Source organism: Lithobates pipiens, unplaced genomic scaffold (genome assembly GCF_037356315.1).
Source record: "Lithobates pipiens isolate NorthernLeopardFrog02 unplaced genomic scaffold, aLitPip1_a1.2 Scaffold_13, whole genome shotgun sequence".
Lineage (NCBI taxonomy): Eukaryota > Metazoa > Chordata > Amphibia > Anura > Ranidae > Lithobates > Lithobates pipiens.
The window spans coordinates 233,856,467-233,877,030 of NW_027507718.1; the positions used below are offsets into that span (position 1 = coordinate 233,856,467).

The 20,564-nt window shown below is 44.8% G+C and overlaps 1 protein-coding gene across 3 annotated transcripts in view; it reads right to left on the reverse strand.

Annotated features, from left to right (window-relative positions):
• MAST3 (microtubule associated serine/threonine kinase 3) overlaps positions 1 to 20,564 on the reverse strand; it is a 229,955-nt gene that overhangs the window by 137,280 nt on the left and 72,111 nt on the right. Inside the window, exon 1 of one of the 3 annotated variants that reach the window (XM_077476341.1) lies at positions 8,429 to 8,744. The exons of the other annotated variants lie outside the window; for them this stretch is intronic. Within the exon in view, the coding sequence (XP_077332467.1) occupies positions 8,429 to 8,511 (83 nt within the window). The 5' untranslated portion in view covers positions 8,512 to 8,744. Of the gene's footprint in view, positions 1 to 8,428; positions 8,745 to 20,564 lie in introns of those variants that run through there. 3 annotated transcript variants of the gene reach the window in all.

Consider the following 20,564-nt stretch of genomic DNA (forward strand, 5'->3'; position numbering starts at 1 on the left):
TCTCCCCCCCTCCCCATTTTCAGTCTCTTTTCATTTATCACAAAACAAAAAACCCAGTGGTGATCAAATACCACCAAAAAAAAGATCTATTTGTGTGAAAAAAATGATATCAAAATTTTGTTTGGGTACACAGTTGCATGACCAGCCCAGATCCTCTTCTTCTGGGGTCCCCAGCCGACAAGCCAGGCAGCTCCTCTTTATCAGGTGCCCCCAAGAAAAGCCAGTTTCCATGGGGGCACCCATGCGGGCTCGCTCCCGAGTCCCTGCTGCTGCATCCATTGACACAGATGGGCCCCAGCTACCATGTCACGGGATTTGGCAGCAGTGGGAGCCAGTGCAGCACAGAAGGTTTTTCACCGTAATGCATAGAAAGTAGCAGTGTGGAATAGAAAAAAAAATGGCCTGGTCATGAATAGGGTAAAATCTCCTGAAGTTAAAGTATATCTATCTAAACCCAAAATAAAAAATATTAATATATACTGCAGCTTAATAAGGTTCCTGCATTAGAAATATTTTTAGTATACCCTTTAATTTCACCTGATAATTCTGTGAGTTGTATTGGACCTTCAAACATGTCTGCCTTAGTACAATTAAATGACATGGGGAGATTAATAGCTTCCAGATAAAAGATGACATTGTTTTATTTCTTCAGAAGAAGTGAACAGAATGTTGTATTTCTAGAAAGATCAACAGCTTCTTATCCTGAAAACCAATGCAGCCACCACATATATGGTCCAGTCAGTCACAATAAAAATAAACAAATAAAGCATACCTTGGTTTAGTTGTCCTTTAAAAGTCAAGTTCACCTTTGGAACATGTTACCCCACTTACCTGAAAATAAGACCTAGCATGGATTGTCTGTAATGGCTGCAATATAAGCCCTACCTCCCAATTAAGCCCTAGTTAAAGTCCTTGTAGGTCTTATTTTCAGGGTAGGGCTTATATTGCAGCCATCGCCGACAATCACGCTAGGTCTTATTTTCGTGGAAAAAGGGTATGTTGCATGTTCCACCCCTTTTCCAGCCTCTGTACCCTATCACCTCTCACCCTGGGACAGCAAGCTGGGGGATCTTCTCCTTGCACCAGCTGTAACAATTTGTAAAGTGTGTCTGTGCGGGTCGTCGCCCACATGGTCGAATCATTTATTCAGTTTCCTGTGAATGAATGCCTACAAGTACAGACAGCCATTGAAGCTGTTGGCTTGTAGTTCTCAAACTTCTAGAGCGCTGGTGGAGCATCCTCGCAATTCATTGTTCTTCCTCCTCTCAGGTAACTACCTGCCCACATGACGTACGGGCAGACAGCTATCCTGAGAGTCTGCAGGAACCTGAGACTGAAAGCTAGTAGAAGATGGCTTTGCTCAAAAGAAACAAAAAGATGTCTCTACTAATTTTGTACATGACAGTTGCACAAATAAATAAAAATACACCAACATCATTAATACACACACACACACACATTAAAAACACAAATTTTAGATTTTTTACTAAATGTAAATGATAAAAAATAAAAATAAAAATGTAATTAAAATAACACCTTCAAGCTGATTTAAGCATATTTGTTGTGGTAATTCGCATTCTGCAGTGCCATTTATTCTGAATCGCACCCCAACGAACATCTCAACGCACATAAATTTCAGTGCACAACAGCTCACAGATGGGAACCATGTGTGTTGCGATGAAAAAAAAGCTTATGCGTGATCTTAAAGAGGAGCTCCAGGCTCCCTCAAAATAAAAAGTCAGCAGCTACATATACTGTTCAAGATTTTACCCCTTCTTGACCAGAGCACTTTTTACAATTTGGCACTGCGTCGCTCTGACAATTGCGCAGTTGTGCGACACTGTGCCCAAACAAAATTTGTATGCTTTTTTTTTTTTAACGACAAATAGAGCTTTCTTTTGGTGGAATTAGATTACCTCTGTGGTTTTTATTTTTTGTGCTATAAACCAAAAAATAGCAACAATTTTGCAAAAAATTTTTTTTGCTATAATAGCCCCAAAAATGTTTTTTTTTTTTAAACTAAAATTTCTTCATCAGCTTAGGCCAATATATATTGTTCTACATATGCTTGGTAAAAAAAAAAAAAAAAAAATAAAAAAAAAAAAAAAAATAAAAAACCCAATAAGTGTATATCGATTTTTTTTTTGTTTTTTTACTAGTAATGGTGGTGTTCAGCGATTTTTAGCGGTACTGCGACATTGCAGACAGATCGGACACTTCTGACACATTTTTTGGGCCACTGACATTTACACAGCGATCAGTGCTATGAAAATGTAAAACTGGTAGGGAAGGGGTTAAATGTGTGTTCCCTCTGCATGTTCTAACCGTGAGGGGATTGGACTGACTGGGGGAGGAGACATATCTTTGTTCCTACTTAGTAGGAACAAACAATATATCTCCTCTCCCAACAGAACAGGGATTTGTGTGTTTACATACACAAATCCCAGTGCTGGCTCTCGTGCATGTGGCCACACGCAATGGGCAGGTGCCTCCAGTGGCACACGCTTACAATGGCGGTTTTTAAAGGGGTGTCACAGAAAATATGCGCAAACTGGTTAAAATAAAAACGCTTACCTGTCCAGGGATCCAGCGATGCCCTCACCTGTGCTGATTCTTCAATTTGCTTCAGGTGGCAGCATCATAAGGGAAAGAGGAAGTGAAGCATTGCAGCTTAACAGCTGGTTTCCTACTGCACATTGTGCAAGTTGCGCTGTGCTTCGTAAAATGGTCCCATAGTCTTCTAGGACCTGTGAAGTCACGCAAAACCCAATAGGCTGGCTCAGATTGCCACGGCACATCTGACCGGAAGTGGGAGTGAGCACCTAGCAAAACCAGGTACCAACTTCCCCCTTCCCCCCAAAAAGTGCTAAATGTGGCAGTGGGGAGATGAAAACAAGTGGAAATTCCCTTTTTGGGTGAAGCGCCTGCTTTAAGTGCATTGTAGTTTGCTGGCACCCTTAAAAAGATTGGGCTGCCTTAACACAATGCGTGTAAAGGCTAAAGCTGCACAATTAATTGTCAAGAATCGTTATCGCAATCTTGACTAAACGGTTTCACAATTCTTTCTATGGAAAGAATTCTCTCTGCTCTTCTGAAGCCACAGCCCTCAAAAGGAAGGAAGAGAAAAACTGGGCAGCCTGCCAAGAATAAAAACATCAGTTGAACTTAAGTATAAACATTGTAACAATTTGACAATGTAATAGACTGTGTGTAAGTGAAAAAAGTTTAACCACTTAAACACTAAACCTGTTTCTGACATTTGTTGGTTTCAAGTTAAAATCAACTTTTTTTTCTTCTAGAAAGTTACTTAGAACCCCTATACACATATATATTTATTAGTAAACACCCTAGAGAATAAAATGGTGGTTGTTGCAGTAAAGTTACCCCATTTTTTTTTTTCTGTATAATGCAAAAGATTTCACGTGGCGAGAATTGTGATCCCTTTTATTCTAAGCAAAAAAATTTCAATTCTCATTTTGTCCAGAATCGTGCAGATCTAGTAAAGGCACAAAAATATACAGCAAATAGTCACAATGTGTGTGAATCGGCATGAGAGATCCTGTCATTCATCCACTTCTCCATTCCCAGAATGCATTACATTGTGAGACAATATGAGTCCTGTATACGACAGAGGGGACAGGAAGGGGAGGGCGAGCTGATCAAATCTTACATTTATAGCCGCTACTGCTAACCCCTGCAGCACGAAGGAATGATTTTCACATGAGCAGCAGCCTGCAGGAATTGGGATACCCACAATTAACCCTCACTCAAGGGAATTCATAAAGGGTGTCTAAGGCACTCTATAGAATTCCAACATGCCTCCACGAGAGTGTCAGTGTGGGCGACAGAGTCATGTACCTGTAGGAGCATGAACCTGGGGCATGCACCACATGTGGAGGCACACTGAGACTGAAGGACCATATGGATGTTCCACCCTCTGTAACTCTTCCTCCTGGTGCTTCAGCTGTTACACAGGTAGTACAGCAGCGGGGAGGTAGGTCTGAAGCTGGGTGGGCAAAGTCTGATGGGATTCAAACACACTACTTCCCTGTCAAGTTCGCTTTAACAAGTTACACAGTGTACATAAACAGGTACTCTAACTGCTACCCTTGGCTTTCACCTATGCGTTTTTTACTGTAAAACACACTACAGTCCATTGATTTCCTATAGATCTTGTTCACATCTGTGTGATTTGAGCTGGTGCTCCATGCTTTTTTTCCTGCAGCAGATGGCATTTTGCATGACTTCAATGAACCCACAACAAAAACACAAGTGTTGCGTTTTTCAATGAGTTTTGCATTTATTTATTTTTTAATTCTAATAGGAAAGTAAACGCTTCAATCGCAACCTTCACAGATGTGAACCTAGCCTTATAGCTGGTCTTAATTACGTCCAGTTTTGTGATCTACAAATGGGAAGCCATTTTTTCTGAATCTGGCACATTAATTTCGTCACTTTGTAAAAATTGTGCCAATAAGAACTACCGAAATCTGCCATGTTTGTAAAGCTACCAAAACAGGCGGCAGGAAATGTGACGCAGGCCTAAGTGCCGTAAGGAATTTATCGAATTCCCCTGATTATCTATGATAATATATCCCAAAAAACTAAACTTCAGCTTTAATCCCTTTACTGTCATTGCCAGCGCAGAAACTACAGCTGCCAGGAGTGTGTGTAAATCTGACAAGCTTACTGTTGGCTGTGAGATGGAAGGTGATCGATCACTTCCACACAATCCCATTCCCTTTGACTGATGCTACGCCCCCCCCCCCCCATCATTGGCAGACCCAGACCAGCATGGCAGGTACCACAAGAGAAGAGGTACCACAAGAGAAGTAGGTGCTTGAAATATCTCTTAGACCTACACAGTCTAGGAGATATTTGCAAATTGCCATACGGCAATTTCTTCTGCGCATGTGCCGGAGTTAGAAAGGGCACACTTTGCCGTGAATGGCGGCTCCAACGTGCATGCATGGGAGTGATGTCACGCGACTCCGGCCAGTTACAGAGCCGGAGTTCGCGGCCCCGGAAGGAAGAGCAGTGAAGAATGGACGCTCGCTGCTAGCGAGGAAGACGGGGACAAGGCGGGCTTCTCCTGCAGGTAAGTGAAACATAATGGGCTACTATGCAATGCATAGTAGCCCATTATGCTTTACCTTTGCAGGGAAACAGAGTAGGTAAAACCCATCAGGGTTTACTTCCTCTTTAACCACTTGCTTACTGGGCACTTAAACCCCCCTCAGTCCCAGACCAATTTTCAGCTTTCAGCGCTGATGCACTTTGAATGACAATTGCGCGGGCATACAACACTGTACCCAAATGAAATTTTTATCATTTTTTTCCCACAAATAGAGCTTTCTTTTGGTGGTATTTAGTTACAGCTCGGAGTTTTATTTTTTGCTAAACAAACAAAAAAAGATGCAAAAAAAAAATAAAAATAAAAAAATCATGTTTTAATAGTTTGTTATAAAATTTTGCAAACGGGTCATTTTTCTCCTTCATTGAAGTGCGCTGATTAGGCGGCACTGATAGGCTGCATTGGTGGGCACTGATGGGCTGCACTGGTGGGCACTGATGGGCTGCACTGGTGGGCACTGATGGGCTGCACTGGTGGGCACTGATAGGCACAGATAAGGCGGCACCGATGGGCACAGATAAGGCGGCACTGATGGGCAAAGATGGGCACAGATAAGATGGCACGGATGGGTGGCACGGATAAGTGGCACGGATAAGTACCACAGATAGATGGGACTGATGGGCACTGATAGATGGCTCTGATAGGTGGCACTGCTGGGCACTGATGGGCGGCACTGGGGTGCAGCACCTTTGAGGCAGACTGTGGGCACTGTGGGTGGCACTGACTATTCAGGATGGCACTGCGGGAGGCAGGTGGGCACTGGCAGGTGGCAGGTGGTTGCTTGTATTGCTGGCCGTGATCGGGACTGATGTCCCGATCACGGCCGCCGGTGATCGGCTTTTTTTTTTTCTCCTCGCGCTGCCAGCGCAAGGAGGAATAATAGCCGATTACCGTCTCCGTTCTATCACATGATCAGCTGTCATTGGCTGACAGCTGATCACGTGATAAGGGGTCGGGATCGACCCCTTGCACGGATCGGTGATCAGGCGAGTCTCATGGACTCGCCGATCACAGGGCGCGCAGGCCGCTCGTACACGGGACGACGTCAATAGACGTAGTCCCGGAAATGTAGGTCCGCGCTAATGCCGTCATTTGGCAATAGCGCGGATCCCAAGTGGTTAAAGCGGTTGTATACCCCTTTTTTACCTACAGGTAAGCCTATAATAAGGCTTACCTGTAGGTAAAATGAATATCTCCCAAGCCTGTAGGGTTTAGGACAGGGATCTGCAATTAGCGGACCTCAAGCTGTTGCAAAACGACAAGTCCCATCATGCCTCTGCCTCTGGGTGTCATGTTTGTGGCTGTCAGAGTCTTGCTATTCCTTGATGGGACTTGTAGTTCTGCAACAGCTGGGAGGTCTACTAATTGCATATCCTTGATTTAGGAGATACTCACCCTGCTGACGTCAGCACCGTGATGGTCTCCCACTCACAGCGCCAGGCCCGCAAACCCAGAAGAAACGCTGGGGGTGGGGGGTGAGGAGAAATGTCAGCTCCCTCAGTGGTGACCGCGATGCCATGCCGACACTTCGTACTAAGGTAAGTATTTCATAATGAGCCAGTATGCAGTGTACTAGCTCATTATGCCTTTGCCTTACAGCAGGGGTGGCCCAACCAGTGGCCTGCGGAGCCCTCTGATGTAGCCAGCAACCTCCTGCTCTGTGATGGAATAGAATACTGTTAATAGTAAGTTTATTACTAACATCACAGTGTATATATGGGCATATCTGTTCTGCAGTGGTTACTGGGCTGCTTTCAAACTGATCCATGGGTGCAGAGCAGTGCATCTGGGGGTTACCTGCACTGAGCCATAGGCCCCTTTCACACGGTCAGTCTGTCTTAATTGGACCCTCCATTCACCTCTAAGGAGTAGAAGATGTAAATGGATTTGTGTCCGTTTACAAACATAGAGTTTGCTCTATAGAGTAGAGTGGGCTGCTAAATACCCGCTCCGCTCATTGTAGCCCGTGACTGGTTACCAAGTCGCTTAGGTGGCCCTCACCCTTCAAAAAGGTTGGGCACCCCTGCCTTACAGGTGTTGTTTTTTTGTTTGCATTTATACAACCTCTTCTGTTTTTTTTCCATCTTATGCATTAAGGTAAAAAAACACCTGGCAGTGACCGGCCCCCCAGCACCCCCTGTTTTCCAAGCCCTGGAACTTCACCTGGCGGAGACACACTCTTCCTCTGCCAGGGGTTCTGGGCTCTTGATTGTTTAGATTGATAGCAGCACAGCCATTGGCTCCCACTGCTGTCAATCAAATCCAATGACGCAGGCACCGGGGGAGTGGCCGAGTCACACGTTCGGCGGTTATGGACGCTGAGACACGGGAGCGCCCAACGCATCTCTGGGGGGGGGGGGGGGGGGTTTATCTGATGCGGGGAGGAGCTAACAAGGGACCCCAGAAAACGGTGTTGGGGCCACTCTGTGCAAAACAAGCAGCACAGTGGAGGTAAATATGATACGTTTGTTGATTTTGTTTTCTTTTTAAATAATCAAAGCATTACAATCACTTTAAGTAGTATTAGATAAGGGATACATAGTAGCCAAAGTTAAGGCCCCTTTCACACTTGTGCGACTTGGGCCTGCAATGTCACCTGACAAGCTATACCCCATGATATACAATGAGTACCATTCATATCTGTGCAACTTCAAAAAGTAGTCCCCGCCCTACTTGGGTCCAACTTTGATGTGACTTGAGATCCATGGACCAAGATCACACAGGCATTGCGTCAAGTCACGTTACACAAGCGTGAAGGGGGCCTAAAGGTTTGATGTGTCGGGTACATACTCGTCTTTTATACTTTACCAAAAATTGCATTGTTTATTGTTTGTGAGCTCCCCAAAAAAATAAACCACACACACACACACACACACACACACACAATTGGTTCTGGCAGGGAAAGGGTTGCTGCTGCATTCCAGAGAAATGATCACTACTATATAAAATTTGCTATTAATAAAAATGATATCATGAACGGTTCTGTTTCTATTCAAGTGCATGCAGAGTTACAGCAGGAATTTCTCCAAACTGGAGCAGCTGTGGGGGGCAACCAATCAGCTGCTAGCTTCCCCTTGTTCAGTCAGGCTTTGAAAAATGAAAGCTAGAAGCTGATTGGTTTTTGTTTTTTTTAGCAAAACTGGGGCAGCCAATCAGCTTCTAGCTTTCATTTTTCAAAGCCTGACTGAACAAGGGGGAAGCTAGCAGCTGATTGGCTGCCCCAGTTTTGCTATAAAAACCAAACACTTGTAGGAGAAATGTAGAAGTGTTGGGAAAACCAAAAGGAGCGTTTACCTCTTTGATCGTTGCAGTAGAGCCCCTTTGGCCAGGGGTCCTTTACTCCTCTGGACCGCAGTCCAGTAACTGGGATCCGACATCCTTACAAGTCTGCTAATGGATAACAGAGCACAGATGCCCGCACTCCGCCTGCCATTGTTTCCGCTCTACGCCTGCCCTTCTCCCCATCCATCGCCTTCCCCCCTCAGCACGCTCTGTGGACACAGGCTCCGCACTTCATGGCTCCGGCTTTTCGGGGTTCCATCTACTTCTACAGACACAGCAAAGGAGGACCAACACACAACGAGGGGCTCCAACGCAGGAAGCCAGTGTGATGACATCACAAGGGGGGCGGGGCTCGCCCGGCTAACACTGTCAGTGCTGGAGGGAAGCATGGTACATGGTGGGGAGACAGCACATTGCACCACAGGGGGGACAAACTATTCATTCCAAAAATCAAACAAAATCCATCCACAGACAAAGAAATCTACTAGTGTGCGGGCAGCTTTAGGATTTTCCCACTGAGGAGTTTTTATAAAGCGCTTTTGCGTTAAAAAAATAATAATAAAAGCGCCTGAAAAGCTAAAAAAAAAAAAAAAAAAAAAAAAAACGCTTCCCTTTAAAACCAATGAATGCGTTCCCACCAGGGCGGTGCGCTTCTGTTGCGGTGTAAAAATTCATCTTTGGACATGTTTGGGAGCTAAAAAACAAAACAAAAAAAACGCACGTCGAAAGCAATAGAAAATGCACCCGCAATGCGTTTAACCACTTCACCCCCCTCCCTTCGTGACCAGGCCATTTTTGCGATACGGCTGTGCGTTCATTTAAAGCAGAGTTCCACTGGTTGTTCAGTAGGGATGAGCTCAGGCGCGTTTGCATGGTCCACGTGCAGAGCCCACCAGGAAGTCGCCGCAGCGCTGCACTAATCACAGGCAGTGAGACATTGCCCGATCTCTGCAGCCGCACATCGGGGCAAGGTCTCACTGCCTGTGATTAGCACAGCGCTGCACCGACTTCCTGGTGGGCTCTGCACGTGGAGCATAGGCTGTTATCAGCAGTTTTGGGCAGTGGCGTTTTTGAGCAGAAAAAAAACAAGTGGGTTCTGAGAGACGACATTTTTCAGCTGTAAAAATGCTCCAACGCTGATGAATGTCGATAAACGTTCAAAAACGTCACTCACCAGCGTTTAACGTTTTTGATCCATTGAAAAAAAATAAAAAATAAAATATATTAAAAAAAGCTAAAAACGCTATTGCAAAAACATTGAAAAAAGTTGAAAAACTCACCTCAAAGCTACTGGCGTTTTTAGAACATTATTTTAACGTCCAGTGTGCATGAGGCCTTACAGCTGAAAAACGTCTCTCAGAATCCACTAGTTTTGGGGGTTTTTTACTGCTCAAAAAAGCCACTGCCCAAAACTGCTGATAACAGCCTATATGTGCATGGACACATAGGATAATATGATGGAGAGTTTAAGGACTGTAGAAAAAAAGTCTACAACCAAAGACAGCTGCTGTAAAAATGTCAAAAAACGTCCAGTGTTCATGAGGCCTTAACCCCTTCTCGCCGAGCGTACGCAGATGTGCGTACTCGGCTTCCGGGGGGTATACCGGGATGATGCCCTCACCTGCAGGCATCATCCCGGTACTATTTTTTCCAGCGGGCGATTGGCTATCCAGCCATAACAACCGAAGCGGCTAAAAGCCGCTTTGCTGTTATGCTGGAGGAGCGGGAGGGGCCTCCCGCCGCCTCCCGTCCCGCCGCTGTTACCGGTGCTCCCGCTTGATCGGGAGCACCAATTCAACATCCGATGCCTCCGGCTGCTGGGGAGGAACTGGAACGAAGCTGTAATTGGCTTTGTTACAGTATCCTAATAGTAAACACGGAAGCAACGTCATGACGTCACTTCCCATTTACTCGGCTGCCAATGGCGCCGGTTTTAAAAAAATATACGGTATTCAGAATCGCCATTTTCTGCGATCTGAATACATTGAAGTGTAAAGGAGGGATGGGGGGTCTTTTAGACCCCCCATTCCTCCATAAAGAGTACCTGTCACCACCTATTACTGTCACAAGGGATGTTTACATTCCTTGTGACAGCAATAAAAGTGATCACATTTTTTTTTTTTAAACAATTTAGTCATTTTAAAATAAAATAAAAATAATAATTTTTAAAGCGGCCGCCGTCCCCGCGAGCTCGCGAAGCAAAGAAAACGCATACGGAAGTCGCGCCCGCATATGTAAACGGTGTTCAAATCACACATGTGAGGTATCGCTGCGATCGTCAGAGCGAGAGCAATAATTCTAGCACTCCTCTGTAACACTAACCTGGTAACCGTAAAAAAAATTTAAAGCGTCGCCTATTGAGATTTTTAGGTACCGTACTTTGTCGTCAATCCACGAGTGCATGCAATTATAAAGTGTGACATGTTTGGTATCTATTTACTCGGCGTAACATTAGCTTTCACATTATGCAAAAAAATTGGGCTAATTGTACTGTTTCGTTTTTTTTTTTAATTCATGAAAGTGTCCCTTTTCCCTCAAAGTTGCGTTTAAAACAGCGCTGCGCAAATACCGTGTGACATAAAATATTGCAACAATCGCCGTTTTATTCTCTAGAGTCTCTGCTAAAATAATATATATAATGTTTGGGGGTTCCAAGTAATTTTCTAGCAAAAAATATGGATTTTAACTTGTAAACACCAAATGCCAAAAATAGGCTTAGTCATGAAAGGATTAATAAACAGCCACTCACCTGTCCCACGGTCCAGCGATGCGGCCGCCCGAAGCCTCCATTCACTCCCCCTCCTCTTCGCGGCGCCATCATTGTAAGTGTGGGCGCCCGGCTGTGAAAGTTTGTGGCTTTACAGCCGGGCGCGTACTGCGCATGCGCAAGTCGCACTGTGCTCTGTCAGTGGCCAGGCAATCTTCTGGGATCCGTGAGGTGTCCCAGAAAATTGCCGAAAGGGAGAGGAGGAGTCGCCCAGGCAGCCGGAAGGAGGAAGTGGGAAGTCTCACTCAAAACCAGGTACCCACTCCCCCCCCCCCCAAAAAAAAATGACATGCCAATTGTGGCATGTCAGGGGGCGAGGAGTGCTTAAAGCAGAAGTTCCCACTTTTGGGTGGAACTCCGCTTTAACTGACAATTGTGCAGTCGTGCGATGCTGTACACAAGCAAAATTGATGTCCTTATTTCTCACAAATAGAGCTTTCTTTTGGTGGTATTTGATCACCTCTGTGGTTTTTATTTTTTGCTCAATAAACAACAATTTTGAGTGTCAAAAAAAATAATAATAATTTTTTTACTTTCTGCTATGAAACACATCCAATAAAAAAAATGTAAAAAAATCGAATTTCTTTATCAGTTTTTAGGCCAATATGTATTCTGCTATATGTTTTTGGTAAAAAAAAATCCCAATTAAGCGTATATTGATTGATTTGCACAAAAGTTATAGTGTCTACAAACTATGGGATATTTTTATGGACTTTTAAAAAAAAAATGTTTTATTGTTTTTACTGGTAATGGCGGCGATCAGCGGTCTTTAGCAGGACTGCGACATTGCGGTGGACAAATCTGACAATAAGTGACACTTTTTGGGGACCAGTGACACCAATACAGTAATCAGTGCTAAAAAAAAATGCACTGTCACTGTTTAGACACTGGCAGGGAAGGGGTTAAAGTCAGGGGCAACCAAAGGGTTAATTGTGCTCCTAGGGAGTGATTTCTAATTGGGGGGGGGGGGGGGCGGCTTGCTTTGACTGGAGAAAAACAGATCCCCGTTTCTGCTTAACAGAAACACAAGATCCCCATTTTACTCCCTCACAGAATGGCGTTCTGCCCTTCCTCTGGAATCACAGCGGGAACAGGTTGCATGACGCAGTTGTCAGTTAAAGTAATGCAGTGCCGTATCGCAAAAAATGGCCTGCTCAGGAAGGGAGTAAACTTTCTGGAGGTGAAGTGGTTAAACTGTAATTTTTTTTTATACTAGTAATGGCGTTGATCAGCGACTTGTAACAGGACTGCGACAGGCAATCTAACACTGACGCTGGGGGGGGGGGGGGGGGGGGACTGGAACTGACATCACCAGTGACTCTAATACAGAGATCATTGCTAGAAATATGCACTGTCACTGTACTAATGACACTGACTGGGAAGGGGTGATCAAGGGGTTAAAGGTGTGCCTATGTGTAAAGTGTGCTGACCTTTACTACAGATCTCACAGTTGCTGGGATGAGAACTGGCATATCACTCCCTCAGCACAGAGCTCTGTATTGTTTACCAACACAGAGCTCTGGGCTGTGATTGGACACAGCTGATCAGCAGGTCCCGGCCATCAAACATTAGCCAGGACTTGCTTTAGTACAGCGAGGGAGCCTCTCAGCAAGAACGCAGAAGAGCGGAAAGAACATGGAGAAGAAATTCCACCCAGGAAAACCACTTTAACTACAAAGGTCTCACAGAGAATTATCGGAAAGCAATCTTCAAAGCCAAAAAGGACCACTTCTCATATACAATCTCAACGGCCGCAAACCAACCACGGGAATTGTTTAAACTAGTCAATCAATCAATCCTGTGTGCCTAGAACCCCCAGAAAGTGAATCCCAGGATTACTGTGACAAACTGTCAGATTTTTCATCGATAAAGTCAAAACCATCAGGAAACAATTTGTCAGAAGAAAACATCCAACCTCGGCCAGCAAATACATAAGGCCGGGTACACACGCGGGGACTGTTCGCCCAACTTTGTCCGCTGAACAGTGTTTCGGCGGACAGTCCGCTCGTGTGTGGGCTTTCAGCGGACAGTTTCAGCGAACAGTCCGCTGAACAAGGTTTTTCGGAAATTCCGAAAAACTGTCCGCTGAAACTTTGTTTCAGCGAACAGTCCCCTCGTGTGTAGGCTTGTTCGTCAAACTAAGTTCCGCGCGTGCTCAGAAAGGATTTACACGCCGAAAGTTATAATGCAGTGTATAGGACGTCGTATTTTTCGTCCCGTCGTACGTGCCGTTCACGTCATCGCGCACGGTTTCAGCAAACTGTTCGTTCGTCGTGTGTGGCCATGTCCGTCCATGCTAATTTTGAGCGGACTGTTTGCTGAAACTGTTTGACGGACAAAGTTGGGCGAACAGTCCCCGCGTGTGTACGCGGCCTAAAGAGGATGTCTGCACCAACATACCACAACCGCCGAAATCTGCACTATCCCCAATTACCGTAGACACAAAAAACATCATTAATAAACTGTGTGACAGTACTTCACCTATTGACATCATCCCCACTAAACTACTGAAAGAATGCTCCGACATCGTGACTCCAACCATAACCCACCTCATAAACCGATCATTCCACGAAGGGATTGTTTCCAGCATCCTCAAACAAGGCATCGTCAAACCTCTACTCAAGAAACCAAACCTGGACCCTTAGGATCCAAACAACCGTAGGCCGATTACAAGCCTCAACACCATTTCTAAGATCATAGAGAAAGCTGTAGTACATCAGCTACAACTCCACCTGGATACTCTCAAACTCCTGGATCTGCTTCAATCAGGCTTCCGCCTGGGTCATGGAACAGAAACAGCACTCCTTAAGATTTGGGACGACGCCCTTGAAGGAGCAGATGGCGGAGAGCCGTGTCTCCTCGTACTGCTAGACCTAAGTGCAGCGTTTGATACAGTAGATCACAATACTCTACTCGTCCGCCGCACAGAAGTAGCCGGAGTCCAAGACATAGATCTCCAATGGTTCGCGTCCTTCCTAGGAAATCGGTCACAGACAGTGAAACTAGGAAAATTCTTCTCCGAAACTCGGGCAGTCACCTGCGGAGTCCCTCAAGGCTCTCCTTTGTCACCCCTTCTCTTCAACATTTGCATTTGCCCACTCCTTCAAATCATCAGATGCTCAGATCTCTACTTTCACGCTTACGCTGACGACACGCAACTTTATTTCCGGATCAATGGAAAAAAAAGATCAACGACCAACAACTTGAAAACTGCCTCAAGTCAATAGAGAACTGGATGACCAATAACTCCCTCCAGCTGAATGAATCAAAGACAGAGCTTCTTATTTTACACCCAAATCACAAGCCCGCAACCAAAACCTCCTGGTCTCCACCAACCGTCTTTGGGCAGAGTATCTCCCCAAAGACCAAAGCGAAGAGTCTCGGGGTCATTTTAGACGCACAAATGTCAATGGATGCTCAAATAGGAGCAGTAGTCAGTGGATCTCACCATCTGCTGCGCATGCTTCGCAGACTCATCCCTTTTATCCCAAAGAATGACAAAGCAGTGGTAGTTGGAACAATCATTAATTCACGACTGGACTACGCAAACTCGCTTTACATAGGATTACCACAATATCAACTTGCACGATTACAACTGATCCAAAACACGGCGGCAAGGCTGATAACAGGAAAAAAACCCTGGGAATCCATCTCTCCTTCGCTGAGGAGCTTACATTGGCTAACCGTAAAAAATTGGATCACGTTCAAGACCCTTTGCCTCACCCACAAATGCGTACATAGAGAAGCTCCGCAATACCTAATGGAGAAAATAAATCATTACACACCAAACCGCAGTCTTCGATCAGCCAACAAAAACCTCCTCCTCGTGCCCAAAGCCCGGTATAAATCCAAGGGGGATCGGAGATTCGCTGTCCAAGGGCCTCGGCTATGGAATGCTCTACCAATCAACATCCGCCTGGAAGAAAATCACCTGGCTTTTAGGAAAAAACTCAAGACCTTCCTCTCTTAGCAGATGATCAAAGCTCGCCACAGCGCCTAGAGGCGATTCAGTTCGCATTGTGCGCTATACAAATATTTCATTCATTCATATTGTGTACAATCACAGCGGGAGCCTGGCAAGGGGTGCCTTAAACCAGGAAGTAGGCCACAACCTATGGCTACATCGCTTTGCCTACTGCCGCAGCTTGCCCACAGTACATTGCTGGCTTTTTTTTTTTCTTCTTTTTTTTTGAGAGGAGCAGAAAATCACTGGCAGAAAATCACTTAATGCACCTAAACGTGGCGTTTAAGAGTGTTCGGCATTTTCAAGAGTTTGTTGATTATAGTGAAAAATTAACGGGGGGAATGTTTTAGAAAAAAAAAGCAAAAGCTTAAAAAAACGCTCAAACTCTTGTGCAATACGAGCAACTATGAGCATTTTTTAGCCAGAGATTCTGACATTTTTCTGTCCCTAGTGTGCATAGACCCTTAAAGTGTAATTAAAGCAAAAACTATATATTTTTTTCATTTTGGTTAGAGTAAGGGAGGGTTATAACCCCTGACAGTTATTGTTTGCCAACTATGTCCCTTTGGGGAAGTTTTCTTTCACTACCTGTCCCTTAGGCCGCGTACACACGGGCGGATTGTCTGTCCAACTTAGTCCGCTGAACCGTGTTTGAGCGGACAATCCGCTCGTGTGTGGGCTTCAGCGGACTTTTTCAGCGGACTGTCTGACGAACAAAGTCTTATGGAATTTCAGTAATTTTGTCCGTTCAAACTTGGTTTTGTCCGTCCAATCTTGGTTTCAGCGGACAGTCCGCTCATGTGTAGGCAAGTTGGACGGACTAAGTATGGCGCATGCTCAGAAAGGATTTACACGGCCGAAGGTTGCATTCCAGTGTATAGGACGTCGTTTTTCTAGTCCCGTCGTACGTGCTGTACACGTCATCACGCACGCTTTCAGCGGACTGTCTGCTCATCGTGTGTGGTCAAGTCCGTTCATTCAAATTTTGAACGGACTGTCTGTCGGATTGTCTGACGAACTTAGTTGGGCAGACAATCCGCCCGTGTGTACGCGGCCTTAGTCACAATTGGAAGTGAGAGGAAATCCCTGCAAATTAACTACCTGCCGCCCGCCCGTAGTCGATTTACTGCGGGTAAGGCTGGTCAATATACCTCTACGTACCGGCCTGCTTCCGGGCATGTGCACCCCCTACCCACCTGTGCTGCGATTGAACACAGCACAAGTTTGGCAGCTGATTTCAGCCAATAATTTTGTCTTAAGTCAGCTGATTGGCTGTGTCCAATCACACATGGATTTCTGTGTTTACAAAACACACAGAACTCTGTGAATAGCTCTTGTTGTTTCTTCTCCCTGAAAAGCAGGGAGAAAAGACAGCCAGGTGGTAAATTAAAAAGCAGCACACATTACACATTATTAGGCATGCAGTTAACCCCTTGAGTGCCCTTAGATATTAACCCATTCCCAGCCAGTGTCATTAATACAGTGTAGTTGTACAGTATTATCACTGATTATTATTCATTATTATTATACATAATTAATATAGCGCCAGCGGTTTACGCAGCGCTTTAAAATGTAGAGGGGGACAGCACAATTACAGTACAGTTCAATACAGAAGGTACAGGAGGGCCCTGCTCGTAGAGCTTACATTCTAAATGGAGAGGGTGGTGGTACAAAAGGTAATAGCCGCAGAGAATGATTTGATGGGGGTGGCTCAGGGACAGTTAGGTGGGTGTGGGATAGGCTTCCCTGAATAAGTGCATTTTCAGGGATCTCCTAAAGGTGGACAGGTTAGGGGCTGATAGGATATACTGGGGCAGGGAGTTCCAGAGGATGGGAGAGGCTCTGGGGAAGTTCTGAAGACGAGCATGGGAGGCGGTAACAAGGGAGCTAAAGAGCAGGAGGTCCTGGGAGGAGCAGAGGGGACGGTTTGGACGATATCTGCAGATGAGGTTGGTTATGTAGCTGGGGGCGATGTTGTGGATGGCCTTGTATGTTGTGGTTAGCATTTTGAATTTTATACGGTGGGGTAGGGGGAGCCAGTGATCACTATATTAGTGTCACTAGCGACATATATCATATTTACACCAGAATGCAGTATTTTCCTGTGTTCCAGAGCTGGATTGCCCTGCATGTTACCGCACACTATGGTTGCCACCTCATCCCTTTAAACCCAAACACATATTAATTACACAGGTTCTGTGGCTGATTAAGGTGGTAAGTAATTTCACTTTGTGCCTTATCTGCATTTAATTAGCCTCAGAACCTGTGTAATTCAAAGGTGTTCGGGTTTAAAGGGATGAGGTGGCAACTCTACCACACACTAAGAGCAGCACAGTGACATGTAATGACCGCTCAATGCCGCATATAACTGCAGCCCAAAATGGCTGCTGCCTGTACAATAAACTGCTCTGGTTTAGTGTGTGGGGAATTGTAAACAAGCCCTTAAAGTCGTTGCCAATCTACCCCATGAACAAATGCTCGGGGGGGGGGGGCTTAGACCCTCATATCCCACCATTTATCTGCTCCCCTATAGTACACATTTATATTTGTGCTTTTAGAAACACAAATATAAATGGCTATATAATATGGAAACCTATTTCTGTATCTGTTACAGTGAGAAACCCTTTCCATATATGGAAAGTTTATTTACAGATACTTCATGTTACGAGTGCCCTTGTGTTTTTTGTGAGGACCCTAAACTTTCCACTTTCAGCTATATTAGGAACATGTAGCCCCCCCACTGCTCCGTTGCGGTCCACAGATTATTTCATGTAGACTGAACGGGGTCCCAGATGTTCTCCAGCTGAAGGCAACATTTCCTTACATCATTTTGCAGCTGAATACTTCAGGAAATGTTTTTAGCCTCTTTCTCAGAGCTAAAATGTTATAAGCTGCTATTATTACTATGTCTAGGAGAGCTAATGTTTTTCTAGAACTAGGTAGGGTTGTCCCTCAATGGATATAATTTTCCCATGAAGATTTACCATATTTAGTGGGATCCACATTTTTATATGAAATGTATGTTCTATATGGGTCATTTATATATGGTGATTATATTAGCCCCCCAACACCTTTTTTTTCAATGGTGTATAAATTTAACCTGGTCATAGACAAGTTTTTTTTTATTTCCGTTCAGTCAGGGGCAGAATGAAAAAAAGACTAGCCGATTCCTTCATCCACACAAACGTGGTGGATGGAGAACCTCCCTACCCACTGAGACATTGCATTCTGACAGATGCACCAATTGCTGTCAGAATAAACCGATTAAGAAAGTTATCAAGCATATGACTTTGACAGAAGTGGATCAATGGTGGACTGCTGTCAAGCAGGGACTGCCACACATTGATCGAAATTTGGGCAGTCCCTGCTGATTTGGACACATTTTGCTCAGGGTATTATTATTATAATATAGGATTTATACAGTTATATGGACAGATTTAGTGCTGTTAACCTCTTCTCATTGCTGAGAGCCCCCCTGCCCATTTTTAACTGCTTGGCCCCTGCAAAATTTCCAAACCCACGAGAGCATATAACATTGCAACCCTGAAAAAAAAGGGCAAACTTTTACTCGCCTCAGGTCTAATGCCGTGTACACATGACCGGACTTTCTGGCAAACTAGGTCCGTCGATCTTCCCGGACGGACTTTTGGCGGACTTCCGATGGACTTTCCAAATGAACGGACTTGGCCACACACAATCACACCAAAGTCAGACAGATTCGAACGTGATCATGTACGACCAGACTAGAATAAGGAAGTTCATAGCCAGTAGCCAATAGCTGCCCTAGCGTCGGTTTTCGTCCCTCGGACTAGCATACAGACGAACAGATTTTTCGACTGGACTCAAGGCCGTCGGAAATATTGAAAAACATGTTCTAAATCTAAAGTCCATCTGATTTTTTGACAGGAAAGGTCAGATGAAGCCCACACACGGTCGAATTGTCCGATAGATTTGTTCCGTCTGACCTTTGCTGACGAAAAGTCCAGCCATGTGTACACAGCATAAGACTACGTTGCTTCAGATAGCTGCAGGTTTTAGTGGCGGTTCACACTATTGCGATGCCAGACATCGTATGTAATTCGCAGCGCCACTGCTGTTCACATACATGCGATGTCTGTGCGGTGGGTTGTCAGCCATATAGATAGTATGGCTGATGTTGCACCACATTCGGTCCAAATACGCACAGGACCCCTTTTTCTGTTTGAACCAGAATCGGATCACCCGTGTGTTCACACATATGTTATCCGATTCATGTCCGAACTGTCAGTTCGCAGTGCAATATGCAAGCTGAAATGGGGGTGCCATTAACATATAATGACACTCCCCAGCAGTTCGCATATGGCAGTGTGAACTGCCGTGTGTGTCAGGCGCGATGCGGGAACCAGCAGTTGATTCGCAAGGGGTTCTCACATCTCAATAGTGTGAACTGGCACTTAGGCTCATGATTGATTTCCAATCAGTATGAGTTCTAATCAAGTGATCACTGTGATTTTTTTTTTTAATTACCACCCTTTTTTTTTAAAGGACGTTACTTATAGTCAGTGTACAGTTTTCCCTGTGCTGCATAGACTTGCCACCTCATCCCTTTAAACCCGAACACATATGAATTACACAGGTTCTGAGACTAATTAATTGGAGATAAGGCAGCAAGTGAGTTTAATTACCACCTTAATCAGCCACAGAACCTGTGTAATTAATATGTGTTTGGGTTTAAAGGGATGAGGTGGCAACTCTAGTGCTGCAGGCTGGACTGTTAAAATCCAAAGTTCCCTGGCCCCCCTTCCCTAGCCCTGTAGGCTCCTGTAGACTTAAAGTGGATGTAAACCCGATTCATGAAATTTGAGCTAGGCACATATATCTGCAGTGTTTTCATATCTCTCTTCAAAGCACTAACCCCCTTGGCTTTCTCCTTTTCCGTTCATCTTTTATCAGTCTGATAACCTCTGACAAGTTTACTGTCAACTGAGATAAAACCAGGCTGAATTTTGTGTTGGGGAGGATGCTATAACTAGATTAACAGAAAGCTGAACTATTCACAGAACAGCTCTGAAAGTCTCTACCTCAGAGGAGAGGGGGTATGTGGTTTCCCTCCAATCAGCTGTCTTGGCTGTATGCCCAGGCATCACTACAGTGCTGAACAGGAAGAGAAAATCTGTAACACAATCTGAACTTTCTAAAGGATCTAAAAGCTGAAGACAGCAGATATACATGTAAAACTTATGTAGGGAGATTTGTTTCATCTGTGTATCTGTGTATCATCTGAGGATGTTCACTTCACTTGGTATATGTAAGGGTTTACATCCACATCCAGAATTAAAGATTGATGAACAGGCAGTAATGCAGAAGAAACCTGCTTTGTCGGCTGGGGATGGAGATGCAGAAGCCAACCATCTAAAGTTGCCAGTGGCTGGGTTGGG